General features: G+C 32.4%; 1 protein-coding gene across 4 annotated transcripts in view; it reads right to left on the bottom strand.

Annotated features, from left to right (window-relative positions):
* Positions 1–5389: 5389 nt before the first annotated feature.
* The window catches only part of NOX4 (NADPH oxidase 4), a 138882-nt gene continuing 124485 nt past the window's right edge, over positions 5390–19786 (bottom strand). For all 4 annotated transcript variants that reach the window (XM_036220478.1, XM_016153168.2, XM_016153167.2 and 1 more), the window contains one exon: positions 5390–12161. In XM_036220478.1, the coding sequence (XP_036076371.1) occupies positions 12041–12161 (121 nt within the window). In that variant the 3' untranslated portion in view covers positions 5390–12040. The remainder of the gene's footprint in view (positions 12162–19786) is intronic.

The following is a 19786-nucleotide window of genomic DNA, read 5'->3' as shown; positions in this document are numbered from 1 at the left end:
ACGTGGTGGCATAAGTGACAAAAAAGAATAATCAAAATTAACATTTAAACTTTGAAGTCTGATATGACCTTTTCCTTAGCTAGTCAAACAAGTAATGTGTAAGTGCTAAAAAATTATCTGTTATCTACATAAGTTAACAGATTCCTTCTAGTCTTTCTTTATAATACTTTTTCCTTCTTGAGAACAACTATTTTAAGGTTCTCTCCATGTTTGTGCTTGTAACAATACTTAATATTTCTATTAGTTATACTCCTTAGTTATAACAACACAATTAGAATTAGATTTAATTTAGCAATTACCGAAACCTATTGAGAATCAGATATTTTGCTAGGAACTGGAATATAAAGATGATTAAGACCCTAACAGTACACCTCATTGAAGAAATTAAAAATTAGTGGAAGGGACAGGCAAGCAGACAAATAACTCTGAAATTGTACTAGAAACATAATCACCTCAGAGCAATACTTTAAAATACACTTTCATAAACAAGATTATAATATAGAAAAAGTAACGAATTATCTATAGTCTGCTACCTGATTTATTCAGGTTGGCCTAATTTCTTTCATCATAATTATAATAATTACCTTTTTATCTATTATATGTTAGACATAATTCAAAGCACTATTATTATATAATTGCTAGTTCTCATATGAATGATAAAAATGGATATATTATCTTAATTTTAATAAAGAAGAAATTTGAAGAACAGGAGCCTGTCTGAAAAGACACAAAAAGTAGTAAAACATAGGACCAGGACTTTTAATTCATACTTGCCCACTATACCATACTGCTTCCAGACTTTTATATTTATCTTTAGTTATTAAAATGATCATTGTTCTTAACAGCATTGGATACTTACTTTGTGTCCCTAAATACTTCATATTTATTAACTCATGTTACCCTCATTCTATAGATAAAAAAACTAAAGCTAAGAAAAAATAATTTTAATTTCCCAAGATAGAGCTCACATTAGTGGAAGTGAGATTTTAACTTAAGTATTATGCCTCTAAAATTTAGGGAGTTTGTCTCAAAAGGAATTGTAACCACTACACTATATGGTCAATTCTGAAATTCTGTAGGTCCAGAAAGACACTAATCTATGAAGTCAGTTAAAACAAATCATCAACCTTCATTCTGACAGAAATCTAAAGGCTTGATAAGGTATAATAAAGTGATACCTAATGAGCAATCAAATCAGCATCACTGCATCGTGTATTGACTCTTTCATGTATAGTGATTCTTCTGTATTGAAATAAGCCAAATATTGGTGGGAAAACTGGTCAATGATAGTTTTCAAAAGTGTAATAAAGAACTGCTGATGGAATAAAGATTGCTTTCCTGGGAATATAAACTCCTGTTCAGTAGGATACAGTTGGAATTATGAGATTTGATGAAAAGACATGGGCTGAAGAATAATGCAGGAAAGATAACAAAGAGAAAAAGGAATGCCCTAGAACAGCTAATGCTACCAACCAACACAGACCACATTTACCACAATCCACTTAAGGAAGAGATGGGAACAGACAGGTTGAAAAGAGGATGAATAGAAAAAAGAAGATCAGTAGAAAAAAGAGAGAAACAAATGAGGAATATTAGGGGTTTGGGTAGTTTTTAAATGACATTTAACAAAAGATATCAAAAAATGTTTGAATCCTACCCTGCCAATTAGGTCTGTTTTGTGTTAAGTACCTTTTTGTGTGTGCCAGGTATTATATGAGAGGTATATAAAATAAATAATATGCAAAGAGAAGAGAAAGCTCCCAGATGCCAGCTAATGGCCAACCTTGCAAACAGCCCTTTCTAAGGAGGATAGCAGTCTCAGGTTTGGTGTGGTAACTCTTTTTCTCAACAGAAGTATATACACAATCTCTTAAGTAAAATAACCATACCTACTAATAAATATGGGCCAATAAAAGTATTATACTCTATCCAATCCAATCCAAAGTATCCTCTATTCTCAAGGTGGAAGAAGGAAAAGTATGAAAAGAGAAGCATACCAAGACGGAGCAGAATCTCTCTCCCCTACAGAAAAGCCACCCCAAGTTAGTTTGAAACCAGTAATAAGTGAGGAATAATGACTAAAACCATGAAAAGGCATAGAATCTTCCTTTCCAGTCACCATACCCAGGAAAAATAGATATAGTTGAGCTTTGTTATTCATGTATTCTTTACTTGCAAATCACCTACTCACTAAATTTTTTAACTACAAAATCAAGACATGCAGCACTTTCACGGTCATTTGCAGATATGCACAAAGCAACAAGAAATTTGAGTCACTTGAGGCCCATGTTCCTAGCTAATGTCAAACAAGGCATCAGCTCCCGCACTGTAATCAAGTATTCTTGCTGTGGTCTATTTAGTACCACATTTTAAACATGTTTGTGCTTTTTATCAGTGATTTAATTTGTTTAAAACCACTCCCAAGTACAGGAAGGCTATGATGTGCCCTATAGAAAACAAACATGTGTTAGACGAGCTTCATTCAGGCATGAGTTATAGTGCTGTTGGCTCTAAGTTCAATATTAACGATTCAACAATATATATTAAATAAGGTATCTTTAAACAGAAACGCACCTAAACGAGCTTATGTATTGATTGGTTGATGGAAGTATTGTGATCAGAGGCTCACAAGAACCTACTTGGGAGCAATGGCTCAGTATTCACTAATTCAGTGTGTGTGTGTGTGTGTGTGTGTATGTGTGTGTGTGTGTGTGTGTGTGACATCTTTATACAACAAAACTACCAGAAAAGAAAATAAGAGAGACTCAACTGTACCTGAAGTATCTTTTCCTATGTAATTAAACTCTACCTATAGTCAACCATAAAGATACCTGGTTTTGTACTACAATATGTGTGATGGGAAGCTACAGTGTGTGATGGGAAGACCATGGGCATAGAGAGGGGCTGTGGCTGGGCAGCGCCAGTACCTGAATGACTCGCCTAAGTCCTGAGACAAAGGGAAACTCAGAACCAAACATAGTAAATTAATTCAGGGGCTAAATGGGAAATAGACAGGACCAGAGTCTGAGTTAATCTAAAGACCCAAATAAATAGGCTATGCTAAGCATAGCATAGGACCTGGAGTTTTCAGATCTATAGCTAGGTTAGGAAACAACAGAAGGAAAAGAAAGAAAGAAAGAAAAAAACTATGCTTGAGAATCCTGATAAAGGTTTTATGTTAAAGCTGTTTACTAGTCATAGTACAACTTCAGAGTATGTCTGTGGCTGCCAGGGCTCTGCTGCCTGCTGATCCAATTTGGAGCACCCTTCCTGTTTCTGACAGATAAGAGTTAAAGGGTAGGGGCAACAGCTCCGAAAGACAGAGCTTAAGGAAGCCTACAGTTTAAAACGTTACTAGATATATTGTTTTCATTTGCTATGGAAGACCAAAATGTTCCCCTCTACCCCAAGTAACCCATTAGAGATCTAATATAATGAACCCCTTCTCACCACCACCACAAAAGAAACCCAAGGCAGATAGAAAGCTATTTTATAATCTTGAAATCTGAATTTGTTTACTAATCAAAACCTCTCGACAAAATCTTTTGTCAGAATAAACCTTAAATTTAATTTCAGAAATCACCTTGTCAAAATGTGTAGAAGGTGACTTTGAAATCTGTCACAATTAACAGTCACTCTAAGTCAAAAAGTATTTTTCACACAGTATCTTGGGTCTATATGTGAAATGCAAAACCAAGTTTTGAATGTTTACATCTCCCAGTTGATGACATTTATCAGCAAGCTATAAACAGAACCTCTGAAACATAAGCCACTTAAAAAGATTTCTTACAGATTTCATTGCCTAATAAAAAGTCTGATGAGAAACACTGTCACACATTTTCATATTTTGAGCTGTGGCAAACACATTCCTGACAGCAGGGTAATCAATACAATCAAGAGAATGCATTGTAGAGGAACTTTTAATCTTCGGATTGAGATTTGCATCAAAATTTCCTTGATTTGCTCACCCCTGAAAACATTTTTTCCCCAATTATCTTTTGTGTTCTTCCTTCATTGACTGCTGTGATGAATGTTTTTACAACACTAATGCTGTTAAAGCATGCACTTGTGACCCCATTGTGACACAAAGCAAGTAATGCACATAGGGAATGCAAGCACATAACTGCTAATCTTGCCTTTTTAAATGCCTTGGCACTTGACCTATTGAAACGCCCATTACACAATGCATGTCAGCTTGGCAAAAGACAAGACACCATATCAGGAAAACAGATTCTTTGAAAATAAATCACTTGAAGGACTGCAATGTGGTAAGAATTTATTGAGAACAATGCAGTACCATATAGTGAAGTAACCTGCTTAAACCCTACAAATAGTCACCATTTCTAAAAGCTCTATAAATTAGAGCACCATGGCATCTGATTTTACCCATGAATGACCTTTAGATTAGAGGAAACAATAAATAATAATTTAATATAAAGAACTTAAGGTTTTGAAACATAAGTAGTATGATGTTTTTTACTCTGAAGCAACTATCTTTTCATCCTGTTTATGCAAGAAAGCTTTCCAATTTTGTATACCTTACTAGGTATATCTCAGATCTAAATGTGGCCACAGGTATATCTCAGACCTAAATGTGGCCACAGGTATATCTCAGACCTAAATGTGACCACAATCATATATACTGAAGCGTTTTTACTCATCCTGTCCTCTATCCAATTATAAGTTCACAGCCAACACAGTAACACAAAATGAAATAAATCTTAGGGAAAAGTCTGGTCTGCATTTGTCTGATAGGGAATCACACAGCTAGTTTTCAGGTGGTACTGGAACTAGGTCTCTAAGACAGTATGTGGCAAACTGCTCATAGTCCACCTATGTAAATGTCAGACAAAACTGTGAGTTACTCTACAATTATTCTTTTGTGTGTGTAATTCACAGATTTCAAAAAAGGGAGTTCATGATATACTGGAAAAAATAAAATTCTTTAAGCAGGTTTTACTATATGAATGTAAATATTTACCGTATACTTAATGTTTAGGTAAAATTGAAACCTTCAATGATCAGTATAAAAACTTAACATTGAAACTTTGTAATAAACATATTACATTTTATTTTCTGTACAGATAAAAATATGTATAATTTAAAATCTTAAAATTGTTAAATATTCAATGTTTTGATGGACAGTTATGAGATTTGAGAATAATATATAAAAAAAAATCAGACCAAAAATCAAACCAAACTCCCAAACTTGGCATATTAATTTAGAAATTAGAATTCTGTAATTCTGAATTATAAATCCTGCTGAAATGAAAGTTATAAGAGTGTTGAGATCTTGGAATCAGACCACTTTCAAAGTTTTTCAAAGGAACATTTCTTAAATATTATTTATTTAATATCTTCATAAGTAAGACTAATGTGATCGTCTTTCATGAAGATGAAAACAAGAAATAGCCCATTATCAAAGTTGTGAAGAAAATTCTTAATGTTTACTGTTAACAATGCACAATTAGTTTACAATTAGAGGAATTTTAAGTATATTTGTCCAACCTTTATTTGTTTTGCTTTTAAACACTATGCCATGTTCTAAAACAATGAATGTTTTCCACAAACATACTATGACTTAAAACGTAAAATTACATGTAGAAATAAATCTATTTTTTCCAGCTCTTCACAAGTATTGAATCTGAGTTAGTGCACCCTCTCCATCACTGTATACACTCACATTTAAATTTAGTCAGATAAGAATCAGATTCCACACCTGGATTTCTAAGTAACTCACATTTTGATGGGAGGACTACACTTCTTTCCATTTCAAACCTGTCATTGTTGAATGCTTATAATGAAAGTTGGAAAGTGTCATTACACATTATTGCAGAATGTCTTTTTCATTCAATTTTTCTTCCAATCCACCATACACACACACGCGCGCGCGTGTACATACACACACACACTCTCACATGTGCACTCTCATGTACACATGTACATAATTTAAATATAAATATATACAAAATAATGAAGTAATGTGAGCTTTAATGAAAATACATAATGTAAAGTATCTTTGGCAAGAATAAGAAAAAGATAAATTTAGTTTTTTCCATCTAGGGAAAAAAATAGCTACAGTGCAGTGCTCTTTTCTTTCATAAAATTATTTCTAGTTTTAAGATACAGGCCTTGGTTTTAACTCAGTAGGATGTCTCATGAATAGACTTGTTACTCCATCAAATCTTAAGTAATCAGAGTAAGTTATATTGCCCTCTGATTCCCAGCTCAATTGTCATAGATCAATACAGCTATTTCCAGCCACATTGGACCTGATCAAAATTAGTTGAAGAATTCAGAAGGCAGATATACCGGACATAATAGGCAACTTTATCAGAATCTCAGAACATATTACTGGTGCCAATTTGTGGGTACTTATCTACTTGTCCAGAAAACACAATTAAATACTCTTTCAGTTACAATGGACTGTGACTCATAAAAGCCTATGTTTTTACTTTTTTAGAACTGTTTTATTTTTACTGTATTTTCAGAAACCTACTACAGAAGATTTGCTCAGGAAATTTTTCTTTCTCCACCACTCTTTTCCTCCTCTCCCCCACATCCTTGCCTCACTACATCCATGTAAGTCAAGCAGAGGTTGATATCATTCTAATTTTTATGTACATAGTTTAATACTTTCCAGGTGTAAAGGCTGCAAGTAGTTTCATTTCTAACCCAGGATCCTGTTCACTCCACACACTGGGGATAGCTAGATAAAATGATGATACTGGCACACACTCAGGGTAGAACAGAATTGCCACCATTATTCCCACTTTTTAAAGTGATTTCTACTTTTTTAAACTCTGAACTTTAATCAAACTTTATGAAAAAAAAAAAAGAGAGAAGAAAATAGTTTCTTGCAATGGCCATTTGGTAAGCAGATAATCATCACCTTTAAATAAGGATGTAATTACACTTGGTAGGTACCCAGTTATGTGGAAAAAGATGCCAAGCTGACTCAGGAGCTGGTATTTTCCAGAGCCCCTGAATCAGGGAGTCCCTGGGAATCTGGAAAATAAACTGTGCAGCATGTCTAACCATAGGACATGGAGTACAACCCAGGTCATGGGGTAGGTATTTTATATTCCTTTAAGGCTCAGCTGGAGAGAAAAACCTAAAAGATTTAACTGCTTTCTCCTTAGTCAATGCTTGTCATATACTGGCTGCCATATATTTTTTAACAGGCAAGCAAGGCTCTAATTTGATGCTTTAAGGAGATTTCTCACCACTAAAATGAAATATACAGTCATCCTAAATTGATAACTTGGCTCAAATAAATGTGCTGATACAGGTGAACAGATACACTTATGCCACAGAGAGAATATCTGTTTCTCAGTGTCTGCATTGTTAAGAAGGTTTCATTCTCTGGGTATAAAGATAAGAGAAAAAATACGACTTTAAAATGACAGAAGAATGTTAAAGTGTGGCATATGCAGCCTCCCCTTCTTTATTGCTGCGTATATTAGAGCATTTATGTAGTACTGGTTCTCATTTTAAGGGAAGAGTTGTCTCTAGGTCAACCTGCAGCTCATCAAAGCTCTAATTCTTAAAAAAGATTATAATTCTGATTAAAGGTAAAGCTTCTGCTATAAATCTAGTGGCAAAGAAAATGCGAAAGGATCCCTAAAAACAAACCAAATACGTTGTTTTACATTTTCCCAAACAAAAGTAAGTTTTGCCACACATTTGATTATGTATGAAGTTATAAAAAGAAAAGCATCATCATGTCCTAATGTGTTAAGTTTTATTTCTTTGACTCCTATTTTTTCCTCCTAGTTTTTCTCCTATTAAGTATTTTTTGTCTTTACTAATTCTTAAATTGTATCTTAACACTCTGCATTAAGAATGTTGGTGATTTTGCTACAATGTAAAATAAAAGAAGGAATTTATTTCTAGATTCTCTAAGCAAGAATATAAAAAAAAAATGTATATGGGAAAATAAAATTCTGTATATTCACTTTAAAAAAATTACTGGTCTCTGTTTTAAAGCAACATTGCTTGCCTCTGCTAATTTTAAATGATTCACATGGCCTTTTTTTTCTCTTCTTAACGAGCCCTTCTTTGCTAAGCATAAGAAGTCTTCCGCTTCTTAGGAAAACTTCATCTAGCTAGCTTTTGCAACTCTGTCCTTTGAGAATACTACAGAATGGAATAAAGAAATTGGGGTAATAGAGGGGATATTTAGATAGAAGAAAACAGTGAGTTCTCATTGCTGTGGTTGAAAGAAATGCAGATCTCATTATGCTTGATTTCATTTATTTTCTGTCTCACTAGTTTACAAAAAGGTGACTCTTTTCTCCTGATCAAGAAGCATGTTGTGGTCATGTGAGTAGAGAACAAGAGTCATTAGTTTTAATAACAAAATTTCCCTGAATGGTTAGAAAGCTAGTGAAGTTATTTATGACTCTTGTCTATGAACCTAAATTTAAAATTATAATAATAGCATTTCCTGGAAGCTATACTATTACTTATTTCCAATAGAGTACTGGAGAACATAATCCCCTTAGTACAGCTGTCATATTTTAAAACTGATATCAAATAGGTAAAATAAGACTAACAAATTTAGAATCAGAAGATACATAGGACAAGCAGAGTGTGATTTTCTGCCCTGAATCTGTAATTAACACTCAGTACCTTATTTTCCACCTAGCACTAGTTTATAGGGAGATTCAAGCAGAACTAGATGTGTCTTATTGGTTGTATATTTTATGGGGGGTAGAAAGAGCCTTTCAGCAGCAGAGATCAGGAAACTGCAACGAACTCAGTGGATGACCTGAAACAAGTCATCTTCCTTAGGGCCTGAGTTTCCTCACCTGCAAAATAACAGTACTCCTAACTTCAGTATTTTATGTTTTTATAATATAATGATATAAAAGTGTCCTAGATAGCATATGAAAGGGAAACTCTTTATCATGAGTAGCAATTAAAAATGAGTCTCATCAGTTTGTTTAGAACAATGACTGTCCAGCTGAGTTAACCATCCTTAAGGAAAAAAAACAAATTTTACCTAAAATTTTTTCTCTTTAATAAACTGAACATTAGTCAGCACCAGCATTACCTATTGATGACAATGGCCAGCTGATTTGCCTCCAGCAAGCCTTTTTAACAATGCCTTATAATTTAAATCCATTACCTGCTCTGAATGCTCCAAGTAAACTCTGATTTGGGGGATTATAAATAACATGGATTTGTGGATTAAATCAGTTCAGTTTACACTTTGGCTACACTGCTTTTATTTCTTTGTTTTAAGGGCCTGTACTATCACAATCACCTGACTGGTATTTAAACTCACTACATGAAAAAAATCATGTATCGTCATTATCAATGATTTCATTTTTAACCTGAATAAAAAACAAATAAACAAATAAAAACGAAGTTCCAAAATTATGTGATGTGTGAATGAATGTTTTTAAAATTATTATTTATATATAAAATCATAGTCTTACTGTGTGTAAAGCAGAATACACAAGAAGATTAAAAACCAATAGAAGAGTCTAGTCTATCAGATTCTTTGTTTTGGATTATACAAATAGAATTTCCTTTCCTTTATCCACAGAATTAATTTCAGTATAATCCTATAAAAATTGATAGTTTCTTCCAAAAAAAATTAAAGAAAATACAGAATAAAAAAACTATATTGATGATCATTTTGTTCAGAGATTCTTACACTGACTTCTTTTTTGGAGAGATTATTTGTGGGCGCCCAAGATTGTTTATGATTGTAATATTTTCTATGTATGTCATAATATTCCTTTTAAATTGGGTCTTCAAAAAGATACATTACTTTTAAAAAGATTAACTAACTACTGATTTAGTCCAAATGAGAAATCTTAATCCCAGAGTGAAGAGCAATATGCGATAGCCACGCCATTAACCTGTGACATTGATAGCGTGAGAATACAAATCCCTAAGGCAGTTTATGCTACCACGCTCTCAAATAAATGATGTTTCTGAAACTGTATCTTCTGTAGAAGAAACGCTTTCTGCTTTATGGAGATTTCAAGAATACCATTTCAATTTTAACAGTTATTGCCACTAAAATTACTGTTTTTAGACCTATGTGGCAGCAATTAGCTAGAAAGAGTACCTCAGAACAAAACAAAGCTGTCTTATCAATGCAAAGCTCCTTTCCCACCTAGAGAGGCAAAAATTACCTATGCTAACATATAATGTTTAAACATCAACTGAAATTTAAAATACGCAGAGGTTCATCTAGAATATCAGACTTATTTACTTGGAAAGATCACTCTTCCTTTAAAAAATCTTCCACCTGTTTTACTGAAATTAGGTGTACTAATATAATCATTTCAATAAACTATGATCAGTAAAGAGTCAGTATTGCACATCAAATTTGTACTAAATTGTTTCTTTTTTACTAGTTCTGTCATGTGTTTTGTGAAAATTCTCTTTAATTCAGAAAGTACTGCCAAGGTGTACTGGTTATTAAATATTTCTTCAGAGATAAAGCTGCAGGAGCATTGCACATTTCCCATATCTTTTTCTGGCTCATCTTCCTTCCAAAGAAGGGAGATGAAAGAATTCCAAGGAGAGAAAGAAATATCTGTAAGTAATATATATATGGGCATTTAGTACTAGATGGTTTAACATGCTTGATTGCTATTGGCAAATTAGAACAAAAAAAAAAAATGACAGTACCATCAATCAAGTTTTATCATGAAAAATTTTAACAAAGGTAAAACAAGTCATACTGCTGATTTCAGCAATGTGCTATGTTTGAAAGTGGTTGATAGGTGTCTACAAAACAAAATTACTAAACTGTAAAAAATGTCTTACTTCTTAGGGGGTGGTAAAGTGGATTTTTTTCTGGAGCCAAGAATATAACTTCTAGGGACCATGAACAGATAGGTTCACACTGAGTAATCTCAACAGTGACCTTAAACTCAATAATTCCTTATTGAGACCCAGAATACCAGATGGTACAACAACAAGATTCTTAATTCTGAATTTAAATTTGAATAACTAATGAAGTATCTCATTTTGTGTAGAAAATAAAATATAGGTTTCCTGTTTAGGAATGTGACTACATTTTCAATATTTCCAGCATAAACCAACATGTGACAGAAGAGAGATCTATCTATCTCAGTGACCACTGACAGACACGATGTCTTTTGGTTTCAAAGTGCAAATTAAATGAAGCACCTTACAAGGCTAAAAACTAAGACAAACTATGCTAGGGAAAAAGCGAATAAAAGTCACAATGCTGAAAAGGGAAAAAATTATTAGTCTATAGATCCCTTTGTAAGTGATTATAATGATATTTTCCTCATTACTATGCAATAGTAATAGATTAAATAAGTAGAGGATGAAAGTGACTGATTAAATCATTGTGCCTAATGCATGCCAAGTGAAGGAAGGTTTCCCTAAACAGAGGGAAATAAAAGAAAGAAATACATAAAAATAGATACTATATCAATATCTGTAAAAGGTTCATTTGCCCTTAGTCTACAGATATCAAATAGAGGTATTAGCATCAGTAGTGAGGAAGATCAGATATTGACACCCGTATCAATATAGAGTCTTGTGCTATATCTTCAAACATCTAATATATTTGCCTGGAGCTTTTCTAAATCGAAGCTACTCTGTTTATACTCATGTAGCAAATGTAATCTGAGTTTCAATGAATTTTTAATTTTTTCAATCTTGCATTTGTTCAACCAAAAACAATTTAAAGAGGACCAATACTATCAGCCTCACAGTTTGCAAGTGCAGCTCCTCACTAGGGAGTTCTCGAATCAGCCATAAAAATCAACAGTGTGCACCTAATAGTTTTCTTTTAATTCTAGCATTGAAAAGTGAATCATCACATCAGATATTCTTCAGGGTCTCTTTGGTTTCCAGATTAAACTTGTAATTTGACCTGTCATCTTGCCACATTCTCTGCATTTCCATTTTAAATAATCATAAATAAGAAAACCTCACTACCCTTTGGTGTGACACAGCTGTTTGATTCAGCTGAATTTCAAAGTCTTACAAATTGCACTCATTCCTTCTTTAGAGTCCTGGTTCATCTCAAAGATTTTCAGCTGAAAGATTCTTTATTGTATTCAAATCTTGTCCCATATGAGTTGTTTCGGTTACTTAATTTATGAAGAATCTTAGAAATTGAACTGGGTCCACAGCAAAAAACACCAACTGTTTTCCTAGGAAGGGAGAGGGAAGAAACAGAAAATTAGGTGGAAAATTTGGCAATGCATGACAGGAAATATGCTTTATGAGCATGTTTAAGGTATTACACAAAATTAATTTTTTGCTGTTTTGCATATTAAAAATAATTTTCTAATTATTTCCAAATGTAAATGATCACCTGGAAGATATTTTATTTACATACTAGAATTCAGGATACTTCAAAGAATGTAACTATGGAAACATAGTTGCTAATTATCAGACAGAGTGAGCAGTCTCCCTTGGCCTTTTCAGTACATGCCACTCATGAGGACAGAAACTAAATCAAAAGCAGCAGTCGATAGATGTTCAGCCACACTAGCTCATGTCAATCTTCTCTTACAGATGTTTTACATACATTTTTTTCCTAAAAGATTCCACAGATTTGCATGGGCAATGATGAATAAGAGAAAAAAAAGCTATTATCAATTTATTTAAAGGATAATTTTAAGTGACTAATCTATATCCACATTGAAATAAAAAGCATATTTATCTGGATGAATTTTCTTTTTTCTTTATGCACTGCAATAATTGTAACAAATGCCATGTAGGTATTATTACTTGCTAACATAAAATTTTAGTCAATAAATTATACATATACCTAACAAATTAAGTAAATCCCAGGAAATGACTAATATTTCACACTGATCTTCCTCCAAAGTTTGTTAATTTGCTTGAATTATTCCTAGAATATCAAAATGATTAACAATTCATATATCTCACACAAATACAGTAATGTCTTTATTGTCTGTGAACAATTTGTGCTGAAAAAAAGACAGTGAATCCATTTAAATGGTACCAAAAATTTATAACAAATACTGAAAAATGACTGTTTTAAAACTTCTCACTTTGAAAAATAAATCAAAGAACTATGAAAATAAAACTTTTACTTGCAGTCCTGATGGAGTAATAGGAACTAGATTTATCTCCTTGCATTAAAAAAACTAGAAAAACATGATATATGAAACAAGTATTTTCAGATACTGGACAACAGGCAGAACAAGACAGTGAACCTTGAGAAAGATTAAAAAAAAAAAAAAAAAGGTAAGACCAATGACTGTCTCTGCTTATTACCTAGAAGCAAGCTGCAGGGTGGAGAACAGAAGGGAGGAAACTCATGCTAGAATTTGTGAAGGAGAATATGGAAAGGAAGGGAGATCCACAGAAAGAAGCTCTGGGGATCTGTAAGAGGGAATCCTTAAGCCTTTTGCTGATTTGCTCATCTGTGAGAAAAAAAAAACCACATGAGTCTCCATAAAAAAATACCAGGAAGCAGTAAGTCAAACAAAATCCAGAGATTATACAATATTGTGCATACTTCATACCCCCGCAAGCCAGAATGGTAAGAGCTATATATAATAAAGGGGAATGGGTAGTGTTCTAAAAGGTATCACCTTATTTGCAAAAGGTAGAGTACAATGTTGATAAAATCAACCTTAGATTGAAGGCTGCTCTAGACCTATACTAACAAAGCTTACAAGCAAGCCTTGAAAAGATCAAACTAAACCCAAGTAGCAAAATTTCGGGTCAGAAACAAATCTAACAATATTAAAAAGAATAAATCAACATTTTGCATTTAACATCTAAATTTCAAAATGTACAACATTGAATCAAAAATTATGAAGAATGTATAGAGCAAGAAGTTATGAACTATATATAAATTATAAATAGGAGTGTTACATGCTGCACTGTAACCCTCTCCCTCCAAATTTATACATTATTTGAGTTTAGGTTCAGAATTAAGAATCTTGTTTTTGTACCATCTGGTATTCTGGGTCTCAACAGGGAATTATTGAGTTTAAGGTCACTGTTGGGGTTACTCAGTATGACCCTATCTGTTCATGTTCCCTAGAAATTATGTTCTTGGCTCCAGAAAAAATCCACTTTACTACTCCCTAAGAATTAAGGCATTTTTTTACAGTTTAGTAATTTTGTTTTGTAGACACCTATCAACCACTGTCAAACAGAATATAGCTGTATTTGGAGATAGGACCTTTATAGATATGACTAAATTAAAATAAGGCTATTAGGGTGGACCCTATTCCATTCTGACTAGTGTCTTTATAAGAAGAGGAAATATGGATATATAAAGACCCATGAGAAATGCACAGACACAGAAAAAAAGACATGTGAAGAAGCAATAAGAAGGCCATCATCTGTAGAACAAAGAGGGAGGTCTCAGAGAAAATCAACCCTGCTGGCATCTTCATCTTAGAATTCTAGCCTCCAAAGCTTTGAGGAAATGAATTTCTATCGTTTAATTCACTCAGTCTGTGAGATATTGTTAAGGAAGCCCTAGTAAAGTAATATAAGGAGAAAGATCCAATCAACAGAAAGAGGCCCAGAATGACAGAAATGATGAAATTATCAGACATGGTCATTGAAACAGTGATGAGAAATATAAGCATAAACATAATTATAACATATAAACATAAATATGTTTGAAGATAAGCATAAAGATAAGGAAAAGAATAGAAGGTAAATAGAAAATTTTTTTAAAGTCTTAAATGGAAATTCTAGTGATTAACTGCAATATTTAAAATAATAAATATATTATGGTTTAACAGAAGAATAAGCACTACAGAAGAAAAGATAACTAAACTTAAAGACACAGCACTGTAATCTATCAAAATGAAAGCACAAAAGCAAAAAAATTGAGAAAAAAAAGAGCTTCAGTGACTTATTGAACAATATTAACTAGTCTAACATATGTGTAACTGCAGTCTCACCATGAGAGAAGACAGAAGGGAATGAGGAAAATTAAGAAATAATTGTCATTTTTTTCCAAATTTGATGAAAATAGATTCAAGAATCTAATGAATCTCAAGGAGAATACACACAAAACCATATAAGGCAACTTAGAGTAAAACTCTGAAAGCCAGTAACAAAGAGAAAAACATAAAAGCCGCTGGGGGAAGTAAGGGTGGGGAAGACATTACTGCAAATAATAAGCAGAAGACGAAAGACGGGCTTCTTGTCACAAATTTATGCAAATCAGAAGGCAATGAAGTGATATCTTTAAAGTACCGAAAGACAAAAGAAAATGTCAAATATTCTATATCAAGTAAATTCTATATCAAACAAAAATAATTTTCAAAAATGAAGTTGGAATATAAAATTTCAAACAAAAGATGAATTCACTGCCAACAAACTAGCACTACAAAGTATATGAAAGAAAGGAAAATGAAATCAGAGAGAAATTTATATCTACTCAAAGGAAATGAAGAGCGCCAAAATGGCGAATCTGTGAGTAAAGATAATGTAAATTTTGACTAAATTTTAACCCATATAAAGTATAATGTTTAAAACAAGAGCAATAACAATACAATATAGAGTTTATAGCATTTTTGGAAGAAAGATGATTAAGAACAATAGCCAAAGAGATGCAGGGGGAACGGAAGTACATGAAGTGGTGTAACACTATTTAAAATATACTGTGAAGAGCTAATAATGCACACTGTAAACCTAGAACCATGTTTCTCTGATTTCAGCTTCATCAGAATCACCTGAGGGACTTCAGGACTACAGACACCTGAGCCCCATTTCTAGAGCTTTTGATTGCACAAATCTTAGATCAGGCTCAAGAATTTGCTTTTCTCACAATTCCCAGGGGGATGCTGGTACCAGAAATGCAGTTTGGGAAACAATGCCTTAAAGAAATCACTAAAAACAGACCATCAGGAAGGCATGGTTAATATGCCAAATAGGAGAAGAAAAATGGAATCATAAAATATAGTCCAAAAAAAGAACAAATTAAATAAACAGAAAGCAATAGTAAACTGCTAGATTTAAACCTAACCAAAAGGAGTCAAGAATACTCAATGAGGAGGAGTTTATACACTTAACAGGTCTCTTCATTAAATGGTGTTAGGAAACTAGATATTTACATGCAATATAATAAAACTGGATCTTTATGATCTCTAAATTTCCTTGGAAAGTATTAAAGACTTAAATGTAAGACCTGAAAGTATCAAACTCCTAGAAGAAAGCTATTGCACAATGAAAGAAATCAACATAATGAGAAGGCAGTCTACAATATGGAAGACCATATTTACAAACTACATATCTGATAAGGGGTTAATATCCAAAATAAAGAACTTATATAACTAAATAGAAAAAAATCCAATTAAAAAGGGACCTGAACATTTTTCCAAAAAAGATATTCAAATAGATAATAGGTACACAAAAAGGTGTTCAAAATCACTAATTATCAGGGAAATGCAATCAAAACCACGATATGTCACATCACGTCTGTTAGGATGGCTATCATTAAAAAGATAAGAAATTAGCCTTGGTGAGGATTTGAAGAAAAGGAAATACACACTATTGGTGGGAATGTAAACTGGTGCAGCCACTATGGCAAATAGTATGGAGGTTACTCAAAAAAATAAAAAAAGAACTACCATATGATACAGCAATTCCACTTAAGAATATATTCAAAGAAGTGAAGACATTAACTTGAAAAGGCATCTGTACCCCCAAGTTCATAATAGCCAAGACTTGGAAAATACCTAAGTGTCCACTGATGTACGAATGAATAACAAAATTGTGGTATATTATATATACCACACACACACACACACACACACACACACACACACACACACACTCTGAAATATTACTCAGCCAAAAAATGAGGAAATCCTATTATTTGAATAACATGGATGAACCTTGAGGGTATTATGTTAAGTAAAATGAGTCAGACAAAGACAAATACTATATGAACTCACTTATATGTGGAACTGAAAAACAAAAAAACAACAACAAAAAAAATCCCACCGAACTCATTGAAAGAGATCAGATTTGTGGTTATCAGAAGTGGGGTGGTTGGAGGAAGGAAACTGGAGGAAGGTTGTTAAAAGGTACAAACTTACAGTCGTGAGATAAATAAGTGTAGGGATGTAATACACAATATAGTGACTGTAGTTTACAAAGTTTGCTGTATTATACAGAGGAAAATTGTTAAGAGAGTCAACCTTAAGAGTTCTCATCACTATAGGAAATTTATTTTTCTTTTCTTTGTGTTGTATCTACATGAGATAACGAATGTTAACTAAATTTTTTTTTGGTGATTATTTTACAAAACGTGTAAATAAAACCATCATGCTGTACACTTAAAAACTATACAGCAATGTATGTCAATTATTTCTTCATAAAACTGGGAAAAAGTTTTTAAAAAAAAGAAAAAAAGGGAATTTGCAAGAACAACAAAAAATAAGATAAGAGAAAAATGCTGGCAAGGATGTGGAAAGACGGGAACCCCTGTATGCTATTGGTAGAAATATAAATTGGTACAGCCTCTATAGAAAAAAGTATGGATGTTTCCCAAACAATTCAAAATAAAACAACCAATATGATCCAGCAATCCCCTTTCTGGGTATATACATAAAGGAAATGAAATCACTATCTTGAAAAAATATCTGCAACCCCTATGTTCACTGTAGTATTATTTACAATAACTAAGTTATGAAAACAACCTCAGCGTCCATTATGAATGAATGGACAAAAAAGATGAGATGTGATGTAACATGTGTGCATGTGTGTGTGTATATATACATATATACATGTATATATAATATATGGATATATAAAATATACACAAAATGGAATATTATTCGGCCATAAAAAATGAAGGAAATACTTCTATTTGCAAACATGAGTGAACCTTGAGGGCATTATGCTAAGTGAAATATATCAGACAAAGAAAGAAATATACTGTATGATCTCATTTAAAGGTAGAATGTAAAAAAAGAAAAAAAATCATAGAAACAGAGTGCGGAATAGTGGTTGCCAGGAGCAGGCTGGGGAGGTAGGAGGAAATGGGTGAAAGTTGACAAAAAGTTATAAACTTTGTGTCAAATAAGAAATGAATTCTAGAGATATAATGTTCAGTATGGTGACTATAGTTAACAATACTCAATTGCATATTTGAAAGTTGCTAAAAGAATTGTTAAAAAATAAACAGGCCCCAAAAGGAGTTACTTGTGCTAAGCCCCACCTCAGTAAACCAAGACTTAATTGCAGTTTCAGCCTCTCCCAGGAATGTGATTTTTAATCTTTAATCTGGAATTATCTGCTCAGCACATATCGGCCTAAGGAACAACTGCCTTTCCCCAAAGAAAGGTGACCTTCTTTGAAATAATCCACTCTTTACTAGAAATTTCCTTTTTACTGCCTCTTCTGCCTATAAAAGCCTTTCTATTGCTAGATGGGACGCTTCTCAGTCCATTAATCTTTGAATAAAGCCAATTAGGTCCTCGCATTTACTCAGTTGAATTTGTTTTTTTAACAGATAGATCTTAAAAGTTCTCACCATATACACAAAAAATATTGTAATTACGTGAGGTGATAGGATAGTATTAACTAGTCTTATTGTGGTGGTCATTTTACAATACACACATTAAATTATTACATTGTATACATTACATTAAACTTACACAATATCATGTCAATTATATCTAAATAAAGCTGGGAAAATATTTTTTAGTCCATGTAATAATAAAATGCAATATATTTTGTAATTAATAAAATATAATAATATATAATAAAAATATAATTTAAATAAACACTATAACTAAACTCCATAACTAAAAAACTCCAATATTCGTGCAACAAAAATTGATTGAACTGTAAAGACAGACAAATCTATATCTACAGTTGATGATTTCAACACCCTTCTCTCAGTAATAGATAGAACAAGTAGAAAATCTGTAAGTGTATTGAAACTTGAATACCTCTATCAAGCAATTGGAATTGATTGATATTTGTGGAGTGCTTTACCCAAAAACAATAGAAACAAATCAATCTGAGTGCACATGGATCATTCATCAAGAAAGATCATATTCTTGGCAATAAAACAAGTCTCAACAAATTTTAAAGAATTGAAATCTAAAGGAGTATGTTTTCTTAACAAACTCAATTTAAGTAGAAATAAAGAACAAAAAGTTATCTGTTAAATCCTGAAATTTGGAAATTAAGAAACATACTTCTATATAACCAATGGGTCAAAGAAGAAATCACATGGAAAGTTAAAATATATTTTGAACTGCATAAAAAATGAAAACAAAACACATCGAAATTTGTGGAAGGTATCTAGAGTGGTGTTTAAAGAGAAATTTATAGTATTAAACACTTTTATTAGAAAAGAACAAAGATTTTAAATCAATGATGTAAGATTCTACTTTAAGAAACTAGTAAAACAAGAGTTAATTAAACCCAAAGTGAGAAGGAAGAAAATAATTTTTAAAAATAGAAAAACAAATTCTTATACTTAATAAAATTTAGATTACTATTAAAACCAGAGCTATATACAATAGATTACTTAAATGTATAAAACTGAACTACTGAATTATTTATACCACATAAATAAATATATACAGATACACACATATACCCACAGTGTGGTTTCCAATAAAATAAAAGGAAAATGAGTGATTTCCGTCCATATACATTCGCTGTCAACACTGCATTATGACTAAATATCATTATTTTCTATCTTTCATAGGACAATTACAGAGTTACTTTTCTAAGTTTTCAGATTTTCTAAATGCTTCTCTTAAATAATTTAGGATAAAATCATTATTTTTAAAGCATCCATATATCA

The sequence above is a fragment of the Rousettus aegyptiacus genome, unplaced genomic scaffold (genome assembly GCF_014176215.1).
Source record: "Rousettus aegyptiacus isolate mRouAeg1 unplaced genomic scaffold, mRouAeg1.p scaffold_m13_p_5, whole genome shotgun sequence".
NCBI lineage: Eukaryota > Metazoa > Chordata > Mammalia > Chiroptera > Pteropodidae > Rousettus > Rousettus aegyptiacus.
Note: the sequence above shows the minus strand (reverse complement) of the source record. Positions and strands in the feature narration are given on the sequence as shown.